General features: G+C 45.3%; 1 protein-coding gene across 1 annotated transcript; it reads right to left on the bottom strand.

Moving 5' to 3' along the window:
* Positions 1–1,740: 1,740 nt before the first annotated feature.
* LAMP5 (lysosomal associated membrane protein family member 5) lies at positions 1,741–16,980 on the bottom strand. Its single transcript, XM_081097392.1, has 6 exons — positions 16,441–16,980; positions 15,758–15,930; positions 15,254–15,385; positions 15,029–15,134; positions 13,539–13,727; positions 1,741–3,131 (listed from the first exon to the last, which is right to left on the bottom strand). Exons 1-6 carry the CDS (start codon positions 16,883–16,885, stop codon positions 2,953–2,955), a joined length of 1,224 nt encoding a protein of 407 aa, XP_080953518.1. The 5' UTR covers positions 16,886–16,980; the 3' UTR covers positions 1,741–2,952.
* Between the last annotated feature and the right edge of the window lie 586 nt (positions 16,981–17,566).

Below are 17,566 nucleotides of genomic sequence, written 5' to 3' on the forward strand. Positions count from 1 at the left end.
CCCAGAGGCATTTGTGTTTAAAACTCCAGTAAAAAATGAAAAATGACGGTTAAAGGGATTATTGAGCATTTGTGGTTTGTCTGTTTTCTCTCATCTCTGAGCTTAGGGAGCAACACAGCGAGAGGAGCTACAGCCTCAGCTTGTTCCTGGTATAGTAGCAGCTGTGAAACGCAAAACAGTGACTCTGGCCATGAAAGGGGCCCAGGACTGAGATGTGGGGGTTGATTCAGTGCCTCTGGACTCCTGGCCTTCCTGCCAGAGATCACTGCCCCTGCCCAAACAGCGGCCTCCCACACCAATTTTGTTTAGTTGATAATGAAGATGAAGACATGGCTGAGAGAAATAAAGTGAGGAGCAAAGAAATTTGGCTGAACCTGAGACCTCATCATATACAGCTAGTTAGAAAAAGATGATGTGATTAACAACAATGATAGTCATAGTACTACGGCTTTTATGCATACTGCATGTTGCAGGTGGAAAAATCGGTCTTAAGTTTGAGATCTAAGATATTTGGATCCTAGCCTGGCTGGTGTTGCTCAGTGGTTGAGCATCGACCCATGAACCAGGAGGTCACGGTTCGATTCTCCATCAGGGCACATGCACCGATTGTGGGCTTGATCCCCAGTAGGAGGCGTGCAGGAGACAGCCGATCAATGATTCTCTCTCATCATTGATGTCTCTATCCCTCTCTCCCTCTCCCTCTCTCTGAAATCAATTAAAAAAATAAAGAATAAATAAAATTTGGATCCTAGAAAGATTTAATTAATCAGCTTAGACATAGGGATGTGGCCAAATGACAACTTTCTGAAAAGAGCCAGGGCACTGTGTTCTTTTTAGAATGACCTGCGTGTTTGTTGTTTTCTTGTCAATCCTCCAGTATAGACTCTAAGTTGTCAAGTTTACTACTGTATACCCAACACTTAGCCTGCACTCACTCAGTGGGTGCTCAAAAACCGTTGAATAAATGATTAAATGACTATCAAAACTAATAGAGTCCTATGTTTTGTGAAAGTAAATTTTAAAAAACCACACAAATTTACTGTTGTGAATTAAATATGGAATTTCCAGATGTATGGCTCAAATTTCTGAAAGTTTTTCTGAAGGGGTTACAGAAATTAAGATTAACTTATTGGTACATCTAAGTGTCCATTTGTCCCAAAATCCTTGGATGATTCCATTAAATAATGAAGTTTGTAAAAAAATTAAAAAAAAAGAATGCATGGGATTATAAGAAGGAAAGGGCTTGTCAAGTTTGAGCCAGGGGGTAATTTGATCACAGATGACAGCAGAATGGAGTAACCCAAGGCATTAAAGGCAGCTCCCTTTCCCTGTGAAATGTGCAACTTTTATGAGAAATTGGGGCTTTTTTCTCACTGATACCAGACAGACACTGAAGAAAGTTGATTCAGAGGGAAAGACTGAGGTTGAAAGACCAGAAAACACATGGGTTACAACAGCAACTGCCTGATGTTTATCAAGATTTGCTGGGATCCTGGACTTCTAAGGATGCACTACTGCCAGCAGTTGATGGCTGGAGGGGATGGACTCGTGCTGCCTCTTACTCCTGGTGGAGACTGCATGGGGGTGGGGATGTCCACCTTAACATCAGAAGATAGGCTTCCTCTTCCCCCACTTAGATCTTCTGAAAAATGATTTAGGAAATGAGGGAAATTCAAATAATGATGTCTCAATAAATTACATTTTACTTCAAATAAAACTCCATCTAGGCTACCATGTTCAGTCCTGCTTTTTAATATATTTTTTTGTTGATTTCAGAGAGAAAGGGAGAGGGAGAGAGAGATAGAAACATCAATGATGAGAGAGAATCATCAATAGGCTCCCTCCTGCACATCCCCTACTGGGGATCAAGCCTGCAACCTGGGCATGTGCCCTGAGCAGGAATAGTACTGGTGACCTCTTGGTTTCTGGGTCAATGCTCAACTGTTGAGCCACATCCAGCTGGGCCAGTCTAGCTTTTTATCCAAAGTGAAATACCAAACTCAAGACCAAGAAGTGTCAGAGGCAATATCAGACCAATTGTTAAGAGATGTCATCATTAAAACAATGTATAATTGCCAAAGAAATTCATGTTCTGCCACTTGGAAAGGCCCACATCCCCTCCGATGCCTCCTGCTCATCCTTTGCTTTTCCTCCTGCAGAAATGAATACCCCATCTTCATCATTGCCTTCCCCACTCTGGACGCCAAAGAAACCATTTTAGGTTTGTCTTCTTGTTTCAAGAAAGCAGCCAAACTTTAGACTGTAGTGTTTTAATTCATTCTGAAAAACAAACTCACATGGATTGATTGATTCTTCAGGTCCCCTTAGTTGGACCTGGCACACTGTGAAGTTCAAACAGCTCTGCAGAGTGGCATTGACCAGGTGCTTGTGCTGCGAAGTCACTGGGTGCAAGTAGCAGTGGAACATTCCCAAGACAATCACTAGACATGCAGAATGCCAGCCAGAAGCATGGGTCACTTTCAGGGGTCTTGCCGCAGGGAGCATGAGGTTGTATTTCGTGTGCATTGACAATTGTGTAGGGTAAGCCAGCTGTGTTCAAGGGACCAAACACCCCCATTCCTCTCAACCTAAAGGGGTGTCCTCCCAAAGGGAGTGTCTTTCCAATCTGTAAAGTTTGTGGCCAGATACCCCTCTGACTTTTATGTGTTGTTCCTTCAAGAGTCAAAGCCAAGCCACCATGAAAGCTGGCTGACCCCCTCTATTCCCATTCCCCAGCATAGAGAGAAGAACTGCCACTCACCTCCTGCATCCAAAAGAATCCCTCTGTCCCTAGGTTTAAGCATGGACGCTGGCCAAGCAAGCCTGGGATACCCAGGACTGCCGGATTGTAGCTATGTTGGTGTATCCCATGTACAAGGTGGTAAAGTGCTTTTGTGTCTCTATCTGATCCAGGTGGGGCACAAGGGTTTGGGGCTGCCTGCCTAATGGCCCCTAGCCCATGTGTTTATATTGGGACCGGTCCCTAGGGATCTGCACCTGGTTGGCAGTCATTTTGTGGTGGATGTGGTAAATCACCAGCGTTACCACAATGACGAGACCCAAGATGAGCCCCAAAATCAGGGGCAAGGTTTCCTCCAACTGTTCCTGTTCATCCACCTGGCATTTATGCTCTGAAATGGAAAAGAAGAAGAAAAGCAGTGAGCTCCTGTCCAAAGGCACTAAATCATACATCAAAAATCATACAAAATTTAAAGGCAATGGAGATGAAAATCTCCTTCAAAGAAACTTTGGGAAGACCTGTGGGGTGTGTGTGTATGTGTGTGTGTGTGTGTGTGTGTGTGTTTTCAGAAACAATATTTCCCCAACCAACCCTAAGGCCGAATCACAATATTTTTGCATAATATAAAATAAAAATACACCAGTTAAATAAGGCAACATTCAGTTATCGAATTCTGGGCAATGTCAACAATATTCAGATGAATGTTTCAATTTTCAGAGTGTCAGAAACAACCACTATCATTTTTATTATTGGTTTGATTGTATAACTTTTTCTTGAAGTATAATGTACACATAGAGAATTGTACACAAATATACAGCTTTAAAAAGTCTAAAAGTACCAAGTGTTGGCAACTATATGAAGCATTTGGAACTCTCATACATCATTGGTGGAAAATGGTACAAACACTTTGTAAAACTTTAATGGTTTCTAATCAAGACCAAGAAACCTTTCAGACACAAAAGAGTGCATATTGTGTGATGCCATTTATATGACATTAAGAACAGGTAAAACTAATCTATGGTGATTAAAATAATAAAAGTGCTTATATCTGGCAAACAGGACACAAGGGAACTTTCAGATGTGATGGAAATATTCTCTTTCTTGATCTAGGTGAGAGTCACCTGGTTGCAAGTACAGACAAAAATGCATTGGGTTAAATACTTTAGATTTGTGCATTTGAATATATGTACATATAGTAAATTTTTAAAAGAAAGTGCAGAGCTTAATGAATTTCACAAATGAATACCCCATGTAACCAGCACCTAGATCAAGAAAGAAAATGTTACCAGCACACAGGGTGATTCAATCTTACTCTCTTAAAATTCAAAAGTTTCAGAGCCCCAGGTCTCCATTTTCACGTAGAATCAGAAAAGCAATTTTGGGGAAACCTGGTGGTCAGATACTGAGTAGAGGTGACCAGAAGCGCATTCCTAGCAAGCAGTGCATGTTTACTTGAGCTCCTTTGCTCCTTGTGGGTAACGAGTGGCCTTTCACCAAACTTATGAGCCACAACTGGATAAAACAAGCTTTAGATATCTGTTTATAAAGGCCAAGTTCTTAAGTAAAAATGACCCAGTGAGTGCTTATTGCGCAATTACTACGTGCCAGGATGCTCCAGAATCCCTGTTGATACAGTCCTCCCTCTCAACTCACCTGAGACCAATAAAAAGAATCTGGAAAATCACAGGCAAATATGCAGTTTTCTAAAAGCTCATACTTAACATGCCTGGTTTCTAAATTAATTTTCAGTCCTAAGTACAAAGATTGTCTCATTTAATCTCCATAACATACCTATTTTATCTTTGAAGAGAACAATGAACAGAAATGAAATCCCTGGAGTAGGGATTTTGTTAACAAGAAAGGTTGTTTTCCTCACTAAATCACACTGTTGTGCGTGTTATGTTAACACAGATTATGGGGTTTGCTCAATTTCCATGTGCTGGCTGCAAACTCATACTTTGATATTCCTAACAAACCCCCTTCAACCACACCTGAGTTTATATTAATGAGGGACTTTGGGAAGGCGCTTCGGTCACCTAAGGATGGTGGGGCGGGCGGGGGGGGGGGGCGGGAGGGGGTGCTGGTTGCCAGGAGAACCAGCCCTGTGATTAAAGTGTTGAAACTTTTGGACCCCAAACCCTGATTTCTGGGAGGGGAGAGGCCCTAGAGCAGTGGTTCTCAACCTTCTGGCCCTTTAAATACAGTTCCTCATGTTGTGACCCAACCATAAAATTATTTTCGTTGCTACTTCATAACTGTAGTGTTACTACTGTTATGAATCATAATGTAAATATCTGATATGCGGGATAGTCTTAGGCGACGCCTGTGAAAAGGTCGTTTGACCGCCAAAGGGGTCGCGACCCACAGGTTGAGAACCGGTGCCCTAGAGATTGAGTTCAATCACCAATGGCCGGTGATATAATCAGTCCTGCCTCTGCAATGATACCTCAATAAAATCCCACAAGAACTGGTTTACAGAGCTTCTGGTTGGTGGACACAAGGATATGTAGGGAGAATGGCACACTCAGAGAGGGCATGTGCCCTGACCTTTTATAAATGGGTGATCTAATAGAGTTCTGAGAGCCACTCTAACAAATTAATCAGACCTGAGGAGAAGGAGGAAACCTCCAATATATAGCAGGTTGGTCAGATTGCTGTCTGAAGTGGGGAGGGGGTAGTCTTGTAGGGCTGAGTTCTTAACCTGTGAGATCTGATTGTATCTCCAGGTGGATCATGTCAGAATTGAGTGGAATTGTAGGACTCCCAGTTAGTGTCAGAAAATTGCTTGGGAAAAAATTGGTTGGGGAAAAAAACACTAATATTGGATTTGGTGTCAGAATCGTAGTGCCAGATATATTATTCTTAAATAGATAGTAACTTTGGTGTAGTTATGAGAAATAACATTTTATATCCCATCTTTTTTCCAGAGGAGAAAAGCACAATGTACTTTGGCATGAATACATTGCCAAATTAAATTACTATTGTGTTTTTTGTTTTCCTTTTCTTTTCTTAAAATTTTATTTCAGGGAGAGGACAAGAGGGCTAGAAACATCAATGATGAGAATCATTGATCAGCTGCCTCCTGCATGCCCCTGACTGGAGACTGAGCCCCCAACCATGGCATGTGCCCTGACCTGGAATCGAACCATGACCTCCTGATTCATGGCTCAATAGTCAACCACTGAGCCACACCAGCCAGGCTGTGTTTTATTTCTTAACAAAGTTTTTTGTTGCATTAGGGAAAAAAAACTGAACTAAACACAGCACAGGAAGTGGTTTCTAAAGGGAGTATTAAACTATGGACATTTCAAAAATAATCATGGGAAAATAAGAGGATGTCAAAAAGTGTCATGAAAAATACTGAATCCCCCCATCCTTACCCATCCCCTTCCACTAAGAGGTCAAATAAAGGGGAATTCCTGAGCCTGCTATCTCTTATCCACCATTCCAAAACCCACAAAGTTCTGGAAACCAAAAGTACTTTGTTATCACTCATTTGGCAGCAAAACCTGACTTGAGTTACCATTGGCCTGCTCATGATTCTCATTCATCCTATCTAGTGTGAATATTCACATTTTTCATCGCAAGATACAGATATGTTAATATATTTGATTACAGGGGGCTGCAATCAGAGTCTGGGGTCTTCTTAATACAATAGTCTCTCTTATACATGGGGATATGATATATATATATATATATATATATATATATATATATATATATATATATTCTCCACAATTTTAGACATTCACTGAGGGTCTTGGAACATATACATGTGTACTAGAGGCCCAGTGCACCAATTCATGCATGGGTGGGGTCCAGCCAACCAGATTGGGGCTGATCAGGCTGGGCTGGCCAGGGGAAGAGGCCGCGGGAAGTTGGTGGGCCAGCCCTGCCCCTTGGTCAAACTCCCAGTCAAACTTCTGGTCGAGGGAACAATTTGAATATTAGCCTTTTATTATTTAGGATGATTTTTTTTCCCCTCTAAACACATACCTATAATAAACTGATTTCTAAATTAGGCATAGTAAGAGATTAACCACAATAACTAAAAATAGAACAATTATAACAATATACTGTACTAAAGGTTATGTGAATGTGGTCTCCTTTCAAAATACCTTATTATAATGTACTTACCCCTCTTCATGCAATGATGTGGATGATACAACGACCGAGTGATGAGATGAAGTGAGGTGAAAGACATGGGCTATAAGCGTTACTTGAACACAGGGCTCTGTGATATGCAATAGTCAATGTGATAACCTGAATAGCTACTCAGTGACTAATGGCAGATAATGTAGATATGTTGGACAAAAGGCTGATTCACAGACCAGGTGGGATAAAGTAGGACAGCGAGATAGTTCACCATGCTGCTCAGAGCATTGCACAATTAAAAACATGAATTGTTTATTTCTGGAATTTTCCATTTATATATTTAGACCATGGTTGACCATAGGTAACTGAAATTGTGGAAAGCAAAATCACAGTATATGTTTTCCTAAAATCTACAATATTCTGAAAATTGTCAAAGATTTTAGATGAGAGATTGTGAAACCATAAAGGACTCCCATTTCCCTTTTAGGCTTCAGCCAGTGTTTTCAAACTGCCTCTAACCCATAGGGAAAAAATTTTATATTACAAGTCAAAACAGATGTATCCTATATAATAAAAGGCTAATATGCAAATCGACCCTATGGCAGAATGACTGGTTGCTATGATGCACACTGACCACCAGGGGGCAGACGCTCAATGCAAGAGCTGCCCCCTGGTGGTCAGTGCACTCCCACAGGGGGGAGCACTGCTCAGCCAGAAGCTGGGCTCACAGCTGGCGAGTGCAGCGGCGGTGGCTGACGGCTCCCTGACTGCAAGAGGGCATAGGCCAGGCTGACGGACCCCACCCCGAGTACACAAATTCCGTGCACCAGGCCTCTAGTACATATATAACTAAAACCAGAATTTTACAAAACAATAGTTATCCTTACTTTGTGCTTCAAATAATTTTATACCCTACTCTATTTTATTTAAAACAGTGCTGGCACCCAGCCAGTGTGGCTCAGTGGTTGAGCATTGACCTATGAACCAGGAGGTCAGAGGTTGATTCCTGGTCAGGGCATATGCCTGGATTGGGGGGTTTATTCCCCAGTAGGGGCATGTGGGAGGCAGCTGATCAATGATTCTCTCTCATCACTGATGTTTCTATCTCTCCCTCTCCTTTCCTCTCTGAAATCAATTAAAAAAAAAAACCACAAAATAAAAAAACAGTGCTGGTCATCACCTACTAAATGGAATTTTCCATTTAATATATTTAGACCATGGATGACCATAGGTTGTAATCATTTTTTGTACTAGGTTGATGAAACTGTAACACCCTTCTTAGGATAATGCTTATAAATGCATAAAAATAAAATATTTAAGGTTATACAGGAAACAGATTACACTGAAATGCAGCTATCAACATATTTTTAAATAATTGGAAAGACAATACTATAGGTACTTTTTGTTAATACACGTGTATGCTGGCTGTAATTTACAAAGTAGTGAGAAGCATAATTATTTGCAAGATCTGTATAAACTAACGTGAGATGAAAATATGATATCTATTTGTGACAATGTCACAGGTACTACTGATACTACTGTGGATTGTTACCTTCATTTATAATAGAAAAAAATCTTAAATATTAATTATGCCTCTGTGTGTCAGGAATAGGGCAAGCACAAGAAGGATATGTGTAAATGCTATCACACCAGCCTGTAAGCTCCCCCAGGCCAGCGGAAGTTTATATCTCCCAGTAATAAGGTATAGCAGATACGGACCATGTCTTGTCCCCTTGGCATTCACCATTGCCACACATTCCCACGGGTTTTGACTACCAGGAGGTTAGACGACCCAGAGTCAATGCCTGCCCCTCCACCCCAGCAGTCACTGGAGAGATTGTTGGCACGCTGAATTCGTGAGTTTTTATCATGGCTTCTAATATTCCTAACAGCATGACTGGGAGATGCCACCTAATCTGTGTTTTACCCCGATGGAGTGCATGGGAGTTGGCAGGTAAATGCTGGCCCCCTTCCTTCCTTCCCCTTCCCCTCCCAGCTCAGGTGGAATACATGAGGTGGGTCCTATAGCCTCTCCCAGAGGTTCCAGCAGCGTGACCCCACAGTAGTAATCTGCTCACTGATGGACCTGTGCAGCTGCCTTGCCTTCCTATCTCACTTCTCCAATCCCCTGCCAGTGCTTTCCAGAACCACCTCCTAAGTAAACCACTTGCCCTTACACACTCCCTTGGAATCTGCGTCTGGGGAACCCACACCAAAGCACTGTGTCCCAGTACAGTGCCAGGAACCCTAAGGCCAGCAACGTGGCCCTACATCGGGCTCCATATTCCAACCTTCAGCGCAGTTCTCAGTAGTGTTACTATAATGACAGAATTATCTCTCAGATGCTTATACAGGAGGCCCTGAGGAGCACCTACCCAGGGTGACCTGTTTCTTGACTGGGAGGTGCCACCATCCCTCGAGATGAGCATCAGCAAACCGTGGGTTGGTGGCATGGCAGCTAGCCACGGGGCACCTACTGGGGGTGGCATACAGAGAAAGGTAAGGCTCCTTTATTTCCACTAGAACACAAGCTGTTTTTCCCATAGCTCTGGGTAAAATACAGACCAGGTGGCATCTCCCATTCATGATGTCAGCAGCAACGACAAAAAGCTCATGAGTCCAAGGTACCCGGTGACCTTTCTAAAGGTGCCTTCTGCCTCCCCATGTTGGTTATAGTTGCTGAGCAGAAGCAGCAGAGGCTCTCAGAGGCTAAGAGCACAGGACCTGATACCCAAAGACAGGTTCTGGCCCCAGCCCCGGCAGCCAGGCGGAGTGCAGCCTTCACCAATAATTTCACTTCTCCCAGCCTCAGTTTCTCCACTGTAAATGAGGGGGGCGGGGGGGGGGTGTCTCAGAACCTTCTTCACAGGTTGGTTGGTTTGTTTTTTTTTCTCCTCAAAAGAGAATTAAAAAGGAACCAGCCTATATGGGGTACCGTGTAAATGCCTGTGAAACCTGAATTTTTAATAAAGAGGAATAGAGGTACCCTTTGTGTTGCATTATGTTTCTTCTGTCATTATGCATGAAAGTTGCCTTTAGTTCAAGCCATTACAATGCTCAGGCGGATCCCCTCCCAGTGCCGCCTCCCCCACCCCATCACATACGGGAATCTCCTGGGGCCCTCAAAGGGACACACAAGGAATTAACTGTGGGAGGACAAATTAATCCACCCCAACTGAACAACAGGGGTGCCTTGAACTGCTGGGAGGTAGATGGCACACGAAGTGTATTTGTTATGGAAATGAGTCAATGTGGCTGCCGCATATTGGCCCCTGGGTGGTTTATTTCCCCACCAAAGACTGAGATCCATTAGCTGAAAAACCCGCTGGTGCCAAACTCAAATTTTTACACATCCAATTCTTTTTAAAACAGCCCAAACAAGCAGATTTTTAGCCATTTAGAGCCTACCTGCTTCGCATAATAAACCTCAACCAACAGCTGTTACCCATTGATAAGCTAGGGCCTTGTAGCTATATGGCTTGGAGCCTCTTCGCTGCCCCTCAGAGCTCTCCGACCCAGAGACTCCTCACTGTGCTACCCAGTGACAGACATCACCTAGGCACGGTAACCCCCTCTCCAACACTCCTCCCCCTCTGGATGGTGGTCCTTAGGTACCTCCCTCTGGTCAGTCTCATGCTGTGAGGAGCTTCCCTTCTCATGCAACCATGTCCAAGCACCAGTAAAGCTTGTGTGTTACTGCCTCCCATGGTCGTATATTTCCCACAGTACTTCACAGGCCTGGAGCATGGCGGGGTGGGGGGTGGGGTAGGGGTTGTCTAGAAACGGAGCACCATGGGCCCTGCCCCAGACCTACTGAGCCGGACTCTGCATGCTAGCAAGATCACCGCAGTTGTACACCTTGCAGCAGATTCCTGTGCGCACTGCAGCTGTAGACCCTGCTGGGCTCAGAGCCTTTCGCTGGGGATTGGTGTAGTAACCAAGCTCAGTGCTCCAAAGGGATTTGTGTGATAAAGATGTCAACCCACATTTGGGCTGAGAGAAGCCTCTGCGAGTGTCCACTAATCCACTTCACTGACCCTTCCTGGTTTTTCTCAGTCTAAGCAGGCAGGTGTGAAATTGCAGGCTGCCAGGTATGCCCCCCTTACACAGGAAAGAGGTTCTTCATTGGAAACCCTGATGCTGTGGGTCCTGCGCACACATGACCAACTGCATGTACACACCCTGCAGTGAGCATACAGATATATGACCAGATAACCTCCCCCCCCCCGACACACACACACACACACAAACACACACAGGCACGCTCCATTCACACTCACACAGCCATCCACAACATGGCCAGGGCCTCCTGAGGGTCTATTCTGGGGAATGGGGACCAAATAAAATGGTGTCTTACAAAATCGAATAAAATGGTCTCTTACAAAACACAGCAGGAGTCTGAGAGGCTCTGGCAAGGAGGAGCCAGGAACAAAAGAGCCCTTACCATACAAAGGCACATCGATCCAGTGAGTGACTCTGAATGGGCCTTGCCTGCTCCCTAAGCTACAAGGCTTAAACCCCAGGGCACCATACAGAAGGGGACATCCTAATTATTACCCAGAGAAGCCTGGTGAGACAGGTGCAATTTTCTTGTGCTTAATATATCTGCATTTAGGAAGTTATATGGGCTTAGGTACAAACACTCCAAGACTGTCACGCCCATCTAGGAACTGGAAGTGAATAAGAAACTGCTTTTCAAACAAAAGATGTCATTAAGTCCATGCCATGAACTTTAGCAGTTTTTAGCAAAGAAGCTCTGGTCCTTATTCAGAATTCAGTTACTCTGACATTGTACACAATTCTAAAAATCTAAACTGAGATTTGATTTCTCAGTGCATGGATGATAATAAGCAACAACTTAGAATTAGCCCAGAGTGGGTAAGGGCAAGGTTTTGGTAAAAAACTAGTAAAAGCAGCAACTACAGCACCAGTAGTAGCAAGAAGTAATGAAGTGCCTAAGAACAGCTGACCAGTAAAAAAACAAAAGGCAATAAAGACTATTGAAAGGACCCAAATAAACTCAAAAGCAACTATGTTAGGGACCCTGGGACTGATACTACACAATCCAATATTTTCAGAATAAATTCCTGATCATCAATAATCACAAATCCAATTACATTTAATTATTTTTAATATTTTCAGTTTAAGACAGACATTATTACATGTATAAATAATTCTGTAATCAAACAGATTTTTTTAAAAAAGCGTTAAGATCTTGACACAGAGTTTAGTTTCAATTTTGAAGAAAATACATTAAAATGGAATAGGCCATCCTTCTGTGAGAACCGTTAAGTGTGGCGCTGCTTTACTAAATCAATTAGATTCTGACTTGCCTGGCCTGGAAGCATTTGGAAGTCTCTATTAATTGAGTGCACAGCTTCAGAATATCAATTCAGCCAAAGTTAGCTGGGCATCTGCAGTGTGCCACACACTGTATTAGGTGCTAAACATACGAGGATGAAAAAGAAGCAGGCCCTTCTCGCAAGAACATAGGAATTCTCAAATGCCTTCTAAATGATCATGTGGTGGTCGGGGGGAGGGGGTGGATCAATTCAGTTTGGTTTGAGTGGGAGGTGCATTTTATGAAAGCTGGATTCCTTGGGAAATGACTGATTTGTGTGTGACACAGATGGGGACTCCCTAATATCCTGAACATTGGAATGACTGTATTCACCTGGAGAGCCCCAGCTCCCAAAAAGTCATCCATAAAGCAATCAGAATCTCTCCCCATTTGTTAACCACAAGGAGTCAACAGAATATGTACCTGTCTTTAACAACCTCCCCCAGACAAGAGACAGAGAACAAATGAATTGAAGAATTCGCTTGCCCTACATTTGCCCAGACTTGGACAAATTTCAGAATGGGGAGCTCTCTTCATGCCCTGCCTCTGCTAGGAGGCAGAGATCCATGGGAATGGAGATGCTTGAATGCCCGATTGCCCTCTCAGGGGCTAACACAGACGGAGAAGCACATTTCCTCTACAACCCAGAGTGAGCAGGTCTGGGACCCAGGCCTCTCTGGAGCCATGTGGGTATGCCTCCCACATAGTGAGTGCAGGATGGAGGCAGGTCTTCATAATTCTCTTTCTGTGGTCTCCATGCAACCTACACACACACACACACACACACACACACACACACACATGCACACACACACCCCTATTGCATTCTAGCCACACATAAACTTGGACTCATAGTAGTAGAAACTACAGCTGGAAGTGTCGGAGAGAACAAGGAGAAACTGAGGCCACAGAAGCAAAGGCCCTTCTCTAACTTATGGCTCTCTGGGTAGCTACCTGAGATTTTTAGCTGTTTTTTGATTGAAAGATTTAAACCAAAAATTGTATATATTTTTTCAAGCTAATTTTCTAACTTCTCTCCCTACCAAGGTTCCCCTTTTGGCAAAGGAAAGGAGGAAGGGAAAGATAAAGAAATAAAGGAATGGCAGGAAGAATGAAGTGAAGGAGGAAGGGAGAGAGGGAAGAAAAGAGAAAGAGACATTGAAGAAAGTTGGTATGATGCAGTTTACAGCCTTTTGCCTTAGAAAAACATAACAGAAGGAGATACTAGTAGTGTCATGTCAGCCTACAGGAAAGCCACGCTGCAGCCTGGGACCCTCGGCAGGTCCCCTTCCACATCCATCCTGATGCCAACCTTCTCTTACCTCCTCCCTTTCTCCTCCCTTTACCACCCCCACAACCTACCTTCACTGAAGACAAAATCAGAGATGATATCGAAGGGCTGGATGTGGACTGCAGACAGGATCATGGTGACTGTCTTCTGCGGATCGCTGGAGGTTAGTGAAATGGTCTGCTGAGCCTGACACTCATAGGACTTTCCGGCTGGTGTGACCAAGGCAGAGAGGTGATGTGAGTTGGCTGTGTGCTTCCCAGCTGTGGGGAAGACCAAAGCAGTGGTTAGGCCTCTCTGGCTGGCAGAACCCTCCTGGCTCCTAACCTCCCAGCCAGGGAAATGGCTCTTGCCTGTCAGCTCCAGACCTTGTCCAACCCTCTGTGCAGCCAGGCAGTGTCACCTCGCCAGAGCTGGGGCTCTGCCTGCGGCATCAGGTGGTGTCAAAAGACAAATGCACCCATTCCTTCATGAGCAGGAGCTCCTTAAACATTCATTTGGAACTTGGGGAAGTTTTGGAATTTCTTTTTAGAAAAGGAGCATGATACCAAAAAACCCAACCCTTTTTACTCTATAAAACCTAACAACGCAGATCCCAAAGACCCAGAACAGTGACTCGGTTTTCCACATTTCACACTGGTCCCCAGAGAATAAAATATCTTCCTCACAAAGGAGGATTTCTTGTGTCCTGGGCAGACACCCTGGGAAAATGCTTGAATGTGAATTTTTATGAACATGAAAAAATGCCTTTTTTTTTTTTTTTTTACTGTGATGATAAAGGGGGAGAGAAGGGAAAGATGACATATATATTCCTTCACGTGATCAGTATAAATCTTTTCTCAGCCCAGGTGCTCAGGTGATCGAAGGCCTCATTATGAATAGATTAGACAACTGAGAAAACCAATCAATACATTTAAATGTGGTCTTTGACAGTGCCTGCAAGTACAAACGTTGCTACTTGAGGAATGGACATTCCTCTGGCCACGATTATTTTTGGAGAATCTGGGTGAGTTGTTAATATGATGGGCAGAAACAGCTCATAAATTAGGCCACGGTTCAGAATGCACTCTGGGGTGGCTTCAGTGGAGGACTGCAGACAGGCCGAGCATGGGAGCCCTGCCGCCCTGCGCAAAAAGATACCGAAGGTATCAGATCCTGACGGGAGCCATACTGCCCCCTTCAAGTTTCAGCGCATGAGAAGGAAAACCCGGGAGCAGAACATTGCGCGGCTTTGTCCTTCCCTGCGCCCCTCTGAAGGACAGATCCTAAGGGGTCGCGCGGAGGCAGCCAGGGGAGGTCAGGCCCTCAGACGGTTCAGAATGCCCTCAGGGGTGCCTGCTTGGCCCTCAGCCCGGATTCCTCGCGCAGGTACAGGCCTGAGGTCAGGAGGACCCACTGGCGCTTGCTCTTTCTCTGCGCTGGAGAACACACCTGGGAGCGCAAAGCCAGGATCGGTTTCCAGAACATTTCCGAATTTCCTGAGGAATCCGGCCTCCGTGCCTGTGCTTCTGCGGTGTCCGCGCTCCCCGAGGCTCCCTCCCCAGCCCCGCTGACCTCTACTCACCGGTGACTGCGTCTTTAAAATGGGTCTTCTCCGAGGAGTCGTAGACAAACTGGACCTTGCTCAGCCTCCACGTCGCCTCAGGGCCCTTGGAGGTGTTGTGGCCTTCCTGCCAGCGGAGAAGGCGCGCATCAATGGCCCCTGCGGTTTCTGGGCGGAGAATCTGAGGGGCGGCCCCTGCCCACAACCTCCAGGGAAAGTCTGCGCCCCCCCTGGGCTCCCAGTTACCTTTACAAACAGCAGTTTGAGCGAGTACGCGCGATCCACCCAGAACACCTGCAGCTCCGACTCGTTGTGGCCACAGCGGCCGTTCACCTCAGCTCCCCGGGTCAGTGAGATTTCAGCCTGTTCCGTGATCAGCTGGGAACACAGACGCCCCGCACCCCCTCAGCGCGCCCGGCCCCAGTGGGGGCTGTAAAGGGCGGCGCGTCCATACTCCAGGTTGCACGCCTGGGCTCTCCTTTGCGCGCGTGATCCCAGGTCTGGGAACATGCGGTTAGATGCTCTACGTGCAGACCCCGCCGTTAGGGAAGCAGAAAGAGGGGGTTACTTTCAAAGCAGGCAGAGCGAGCAGAAGGCGTTACAAGCCGGAACCCCCATGCAGCATTCGGGAGCAGCCTGCAGGGGCCAAGGGGGCAAGGCAGGCGACCCAGGCCTTCATAGGGCATGGAGGGTGGGTGCCCTTCGCCCCTGGAGCCCTAGGAGCAAGCTGGGAAGGAAAAGGTTCCTTACATCGACATAATTGCTGGCCCACACATCATAAGGGACAATAAATTTGGCTGCAAACTCTGCCATGAGACAGGTCGTCCCATTTTCCCGCACCACAAATATATCTTTTTCAGGGTTAGTGGAAAGGCCTGAGAGATTTTCCACTTCTTGTTCTGCCGTGACTCGAGCCATTGTATCTGCGGGGGGAAAAAATCCTATGGGTTCCAGGCTCCGTGGTTGGAGATCCTGGTCTGTGGGCTCGGGGGTGACAAAGTTCCCAACCACTGCTGTGCGATCTGCGAGCCTTTTCTCTAACCTAGTGCCAACAAATTCAAGCCCATTGCTGTTAATTAATAATAAAATTAAAATTAAAAATGAAGCCTTTACTCATTTATAGCCATACTGGCTTTTTTTTTTTTTATCTTGGGATTTTAAACCAAATCTTTCTTACCAATGCTCTGACCCCACGAACAGGCCGGTACAGCACTCTCTGTGATATGGCATACAGGTGTGTGGCTCTCTGGGGAATTCCTAGCAGGGAAGCCCTCTGCCCCCTCCTTCCACTCCTATCCTCACCCCGACTCCTTCTAAAATACCACGCAAAATGTTATGGGCCACATCTTAAGCTGCGGACTTTATTTACTGTGCTGGCCCTATTCCCTGCAAAGAATGTACTCGGCGCTCGCGATCGCCAAAACGTTACTCACGGAACAGCATTAGGAGAACTCGAAGTCTATTCAAGCTGAGAACGGCTCTTCCTCGGAGATCCATGGTTGCCTTGCAGCGAATGAGGCCAGATGTGCTGCAGCAGAGGCCGTCCGAGAGGGAATCCCTTAAAGTCGCGTCTGGAGTGAGCTGGGGTGAGCCAGTGGCGGGGGCGCCGAGAGGGAGGAGGGATGGAGCGCGTGCTCTGCAAGCTCTGGGGGAGGACTTGGTGTCGGATGCCGCACCCGACCGGCGCAGGCTGAACAGGATTCTGCTCACTGCAGGGGAATGAACCGCGCGGCGACGGAGCTGTCCAGGGCTGCGAGTGCTGAAAGGAATATGTTGTGTTGCAGGAGTAATTGTGGCTTGGATTGTGCAAAGGGCCAATGAGATTGGGGGCGGGGGTTGAAATTCTCTCTGAGTCTGTTTCCTGTTCGGCAGTTCCATCCGCAAAGATGATTCTGTCCTGAGAAACTTAATGGATTTATTTGATATCCTTACCGAAAACAGTTAGTAGGTGGTGTAGCTATTACAATCACATCACTGGAGTCCTGGCTTCTGGAAATGCATCTGGCTCCTGAAAGAAAATAGTAGAGCACAAATTGTTGCTGCTTTAGGACTGGAGGAGTAGGCAGTAAGTAAGAGGGAAGGAAAATGCTATGGCAACCGTTTCCTGCATTGGGAGACATCCCCTTCTCTTCCCTGCTTGCAATGAGCTCATGGGTTTAAAGTTAAATTGATGCCTCCCCAAACAAGGCTGTCAGTTAATGCAGTATATCCATAGGGCTTACTTCCCGTGAGTTCTGCTGTCTGGTTGCATGAGCACTCTGAACTCTAGGGTCATTTACTTACCCTCATTCATTATATTGTATTTACTCTGCCCAGAGGAATGTAAGTGAACCTGAAGTTTGTGGAGGGTTACTTAGGGTCTCTTAGAACAGTAATGTTTCATAGTTACATAAACAAACAACTACACACACACACACTGATATGACTCTTCAGCATCTAGTGGAGCAGAAATAGAAATACTACTGAGCTAACCTTTTTTCTCTCTGTAAATCAGAATCAGAATACAGTTATTTCAGCAACAGACATGCAGTCCTCATCAATTGTAGTGATCTCCAAATA

Source organism: Myotis nattereri, assembly GCF_964212035.1.
Source record: "Myotis nattereri genome assembly, chromosome: 8".
Lineage (NCBI taxonomy): Eukaryota > Metazoa > Chordata > Mammalia > Chiroptera > Vespertilionidae > Myotis > Myotis nattereri.

Excerpts from the sequence above, each read along its gene's own strand:
- LAMP5 (XM_081097392.1), bottom strand. The coding sequence starts at position 16,885 with ATGGAACTGCCGAACAGGAAACAGACTCAGAGAGAATTTCAACCCCCG. Across the intron at positions 15,135-15,253 it reads TCAAACTGCTGTTTGTAAAG|GAAGGCCACAACACCTCCAA; the intron begins GTAACTGGGAGC and ends CTCCGCTGGCAG. Across the intron at positions 13,728-15,028 it reads TTTTAAAGACGCAGTCACCG|CTGGGAAGCACACAGCCAAC; the intron begins GTGAGTAGAGGT and ends TCTTCCCCACAG.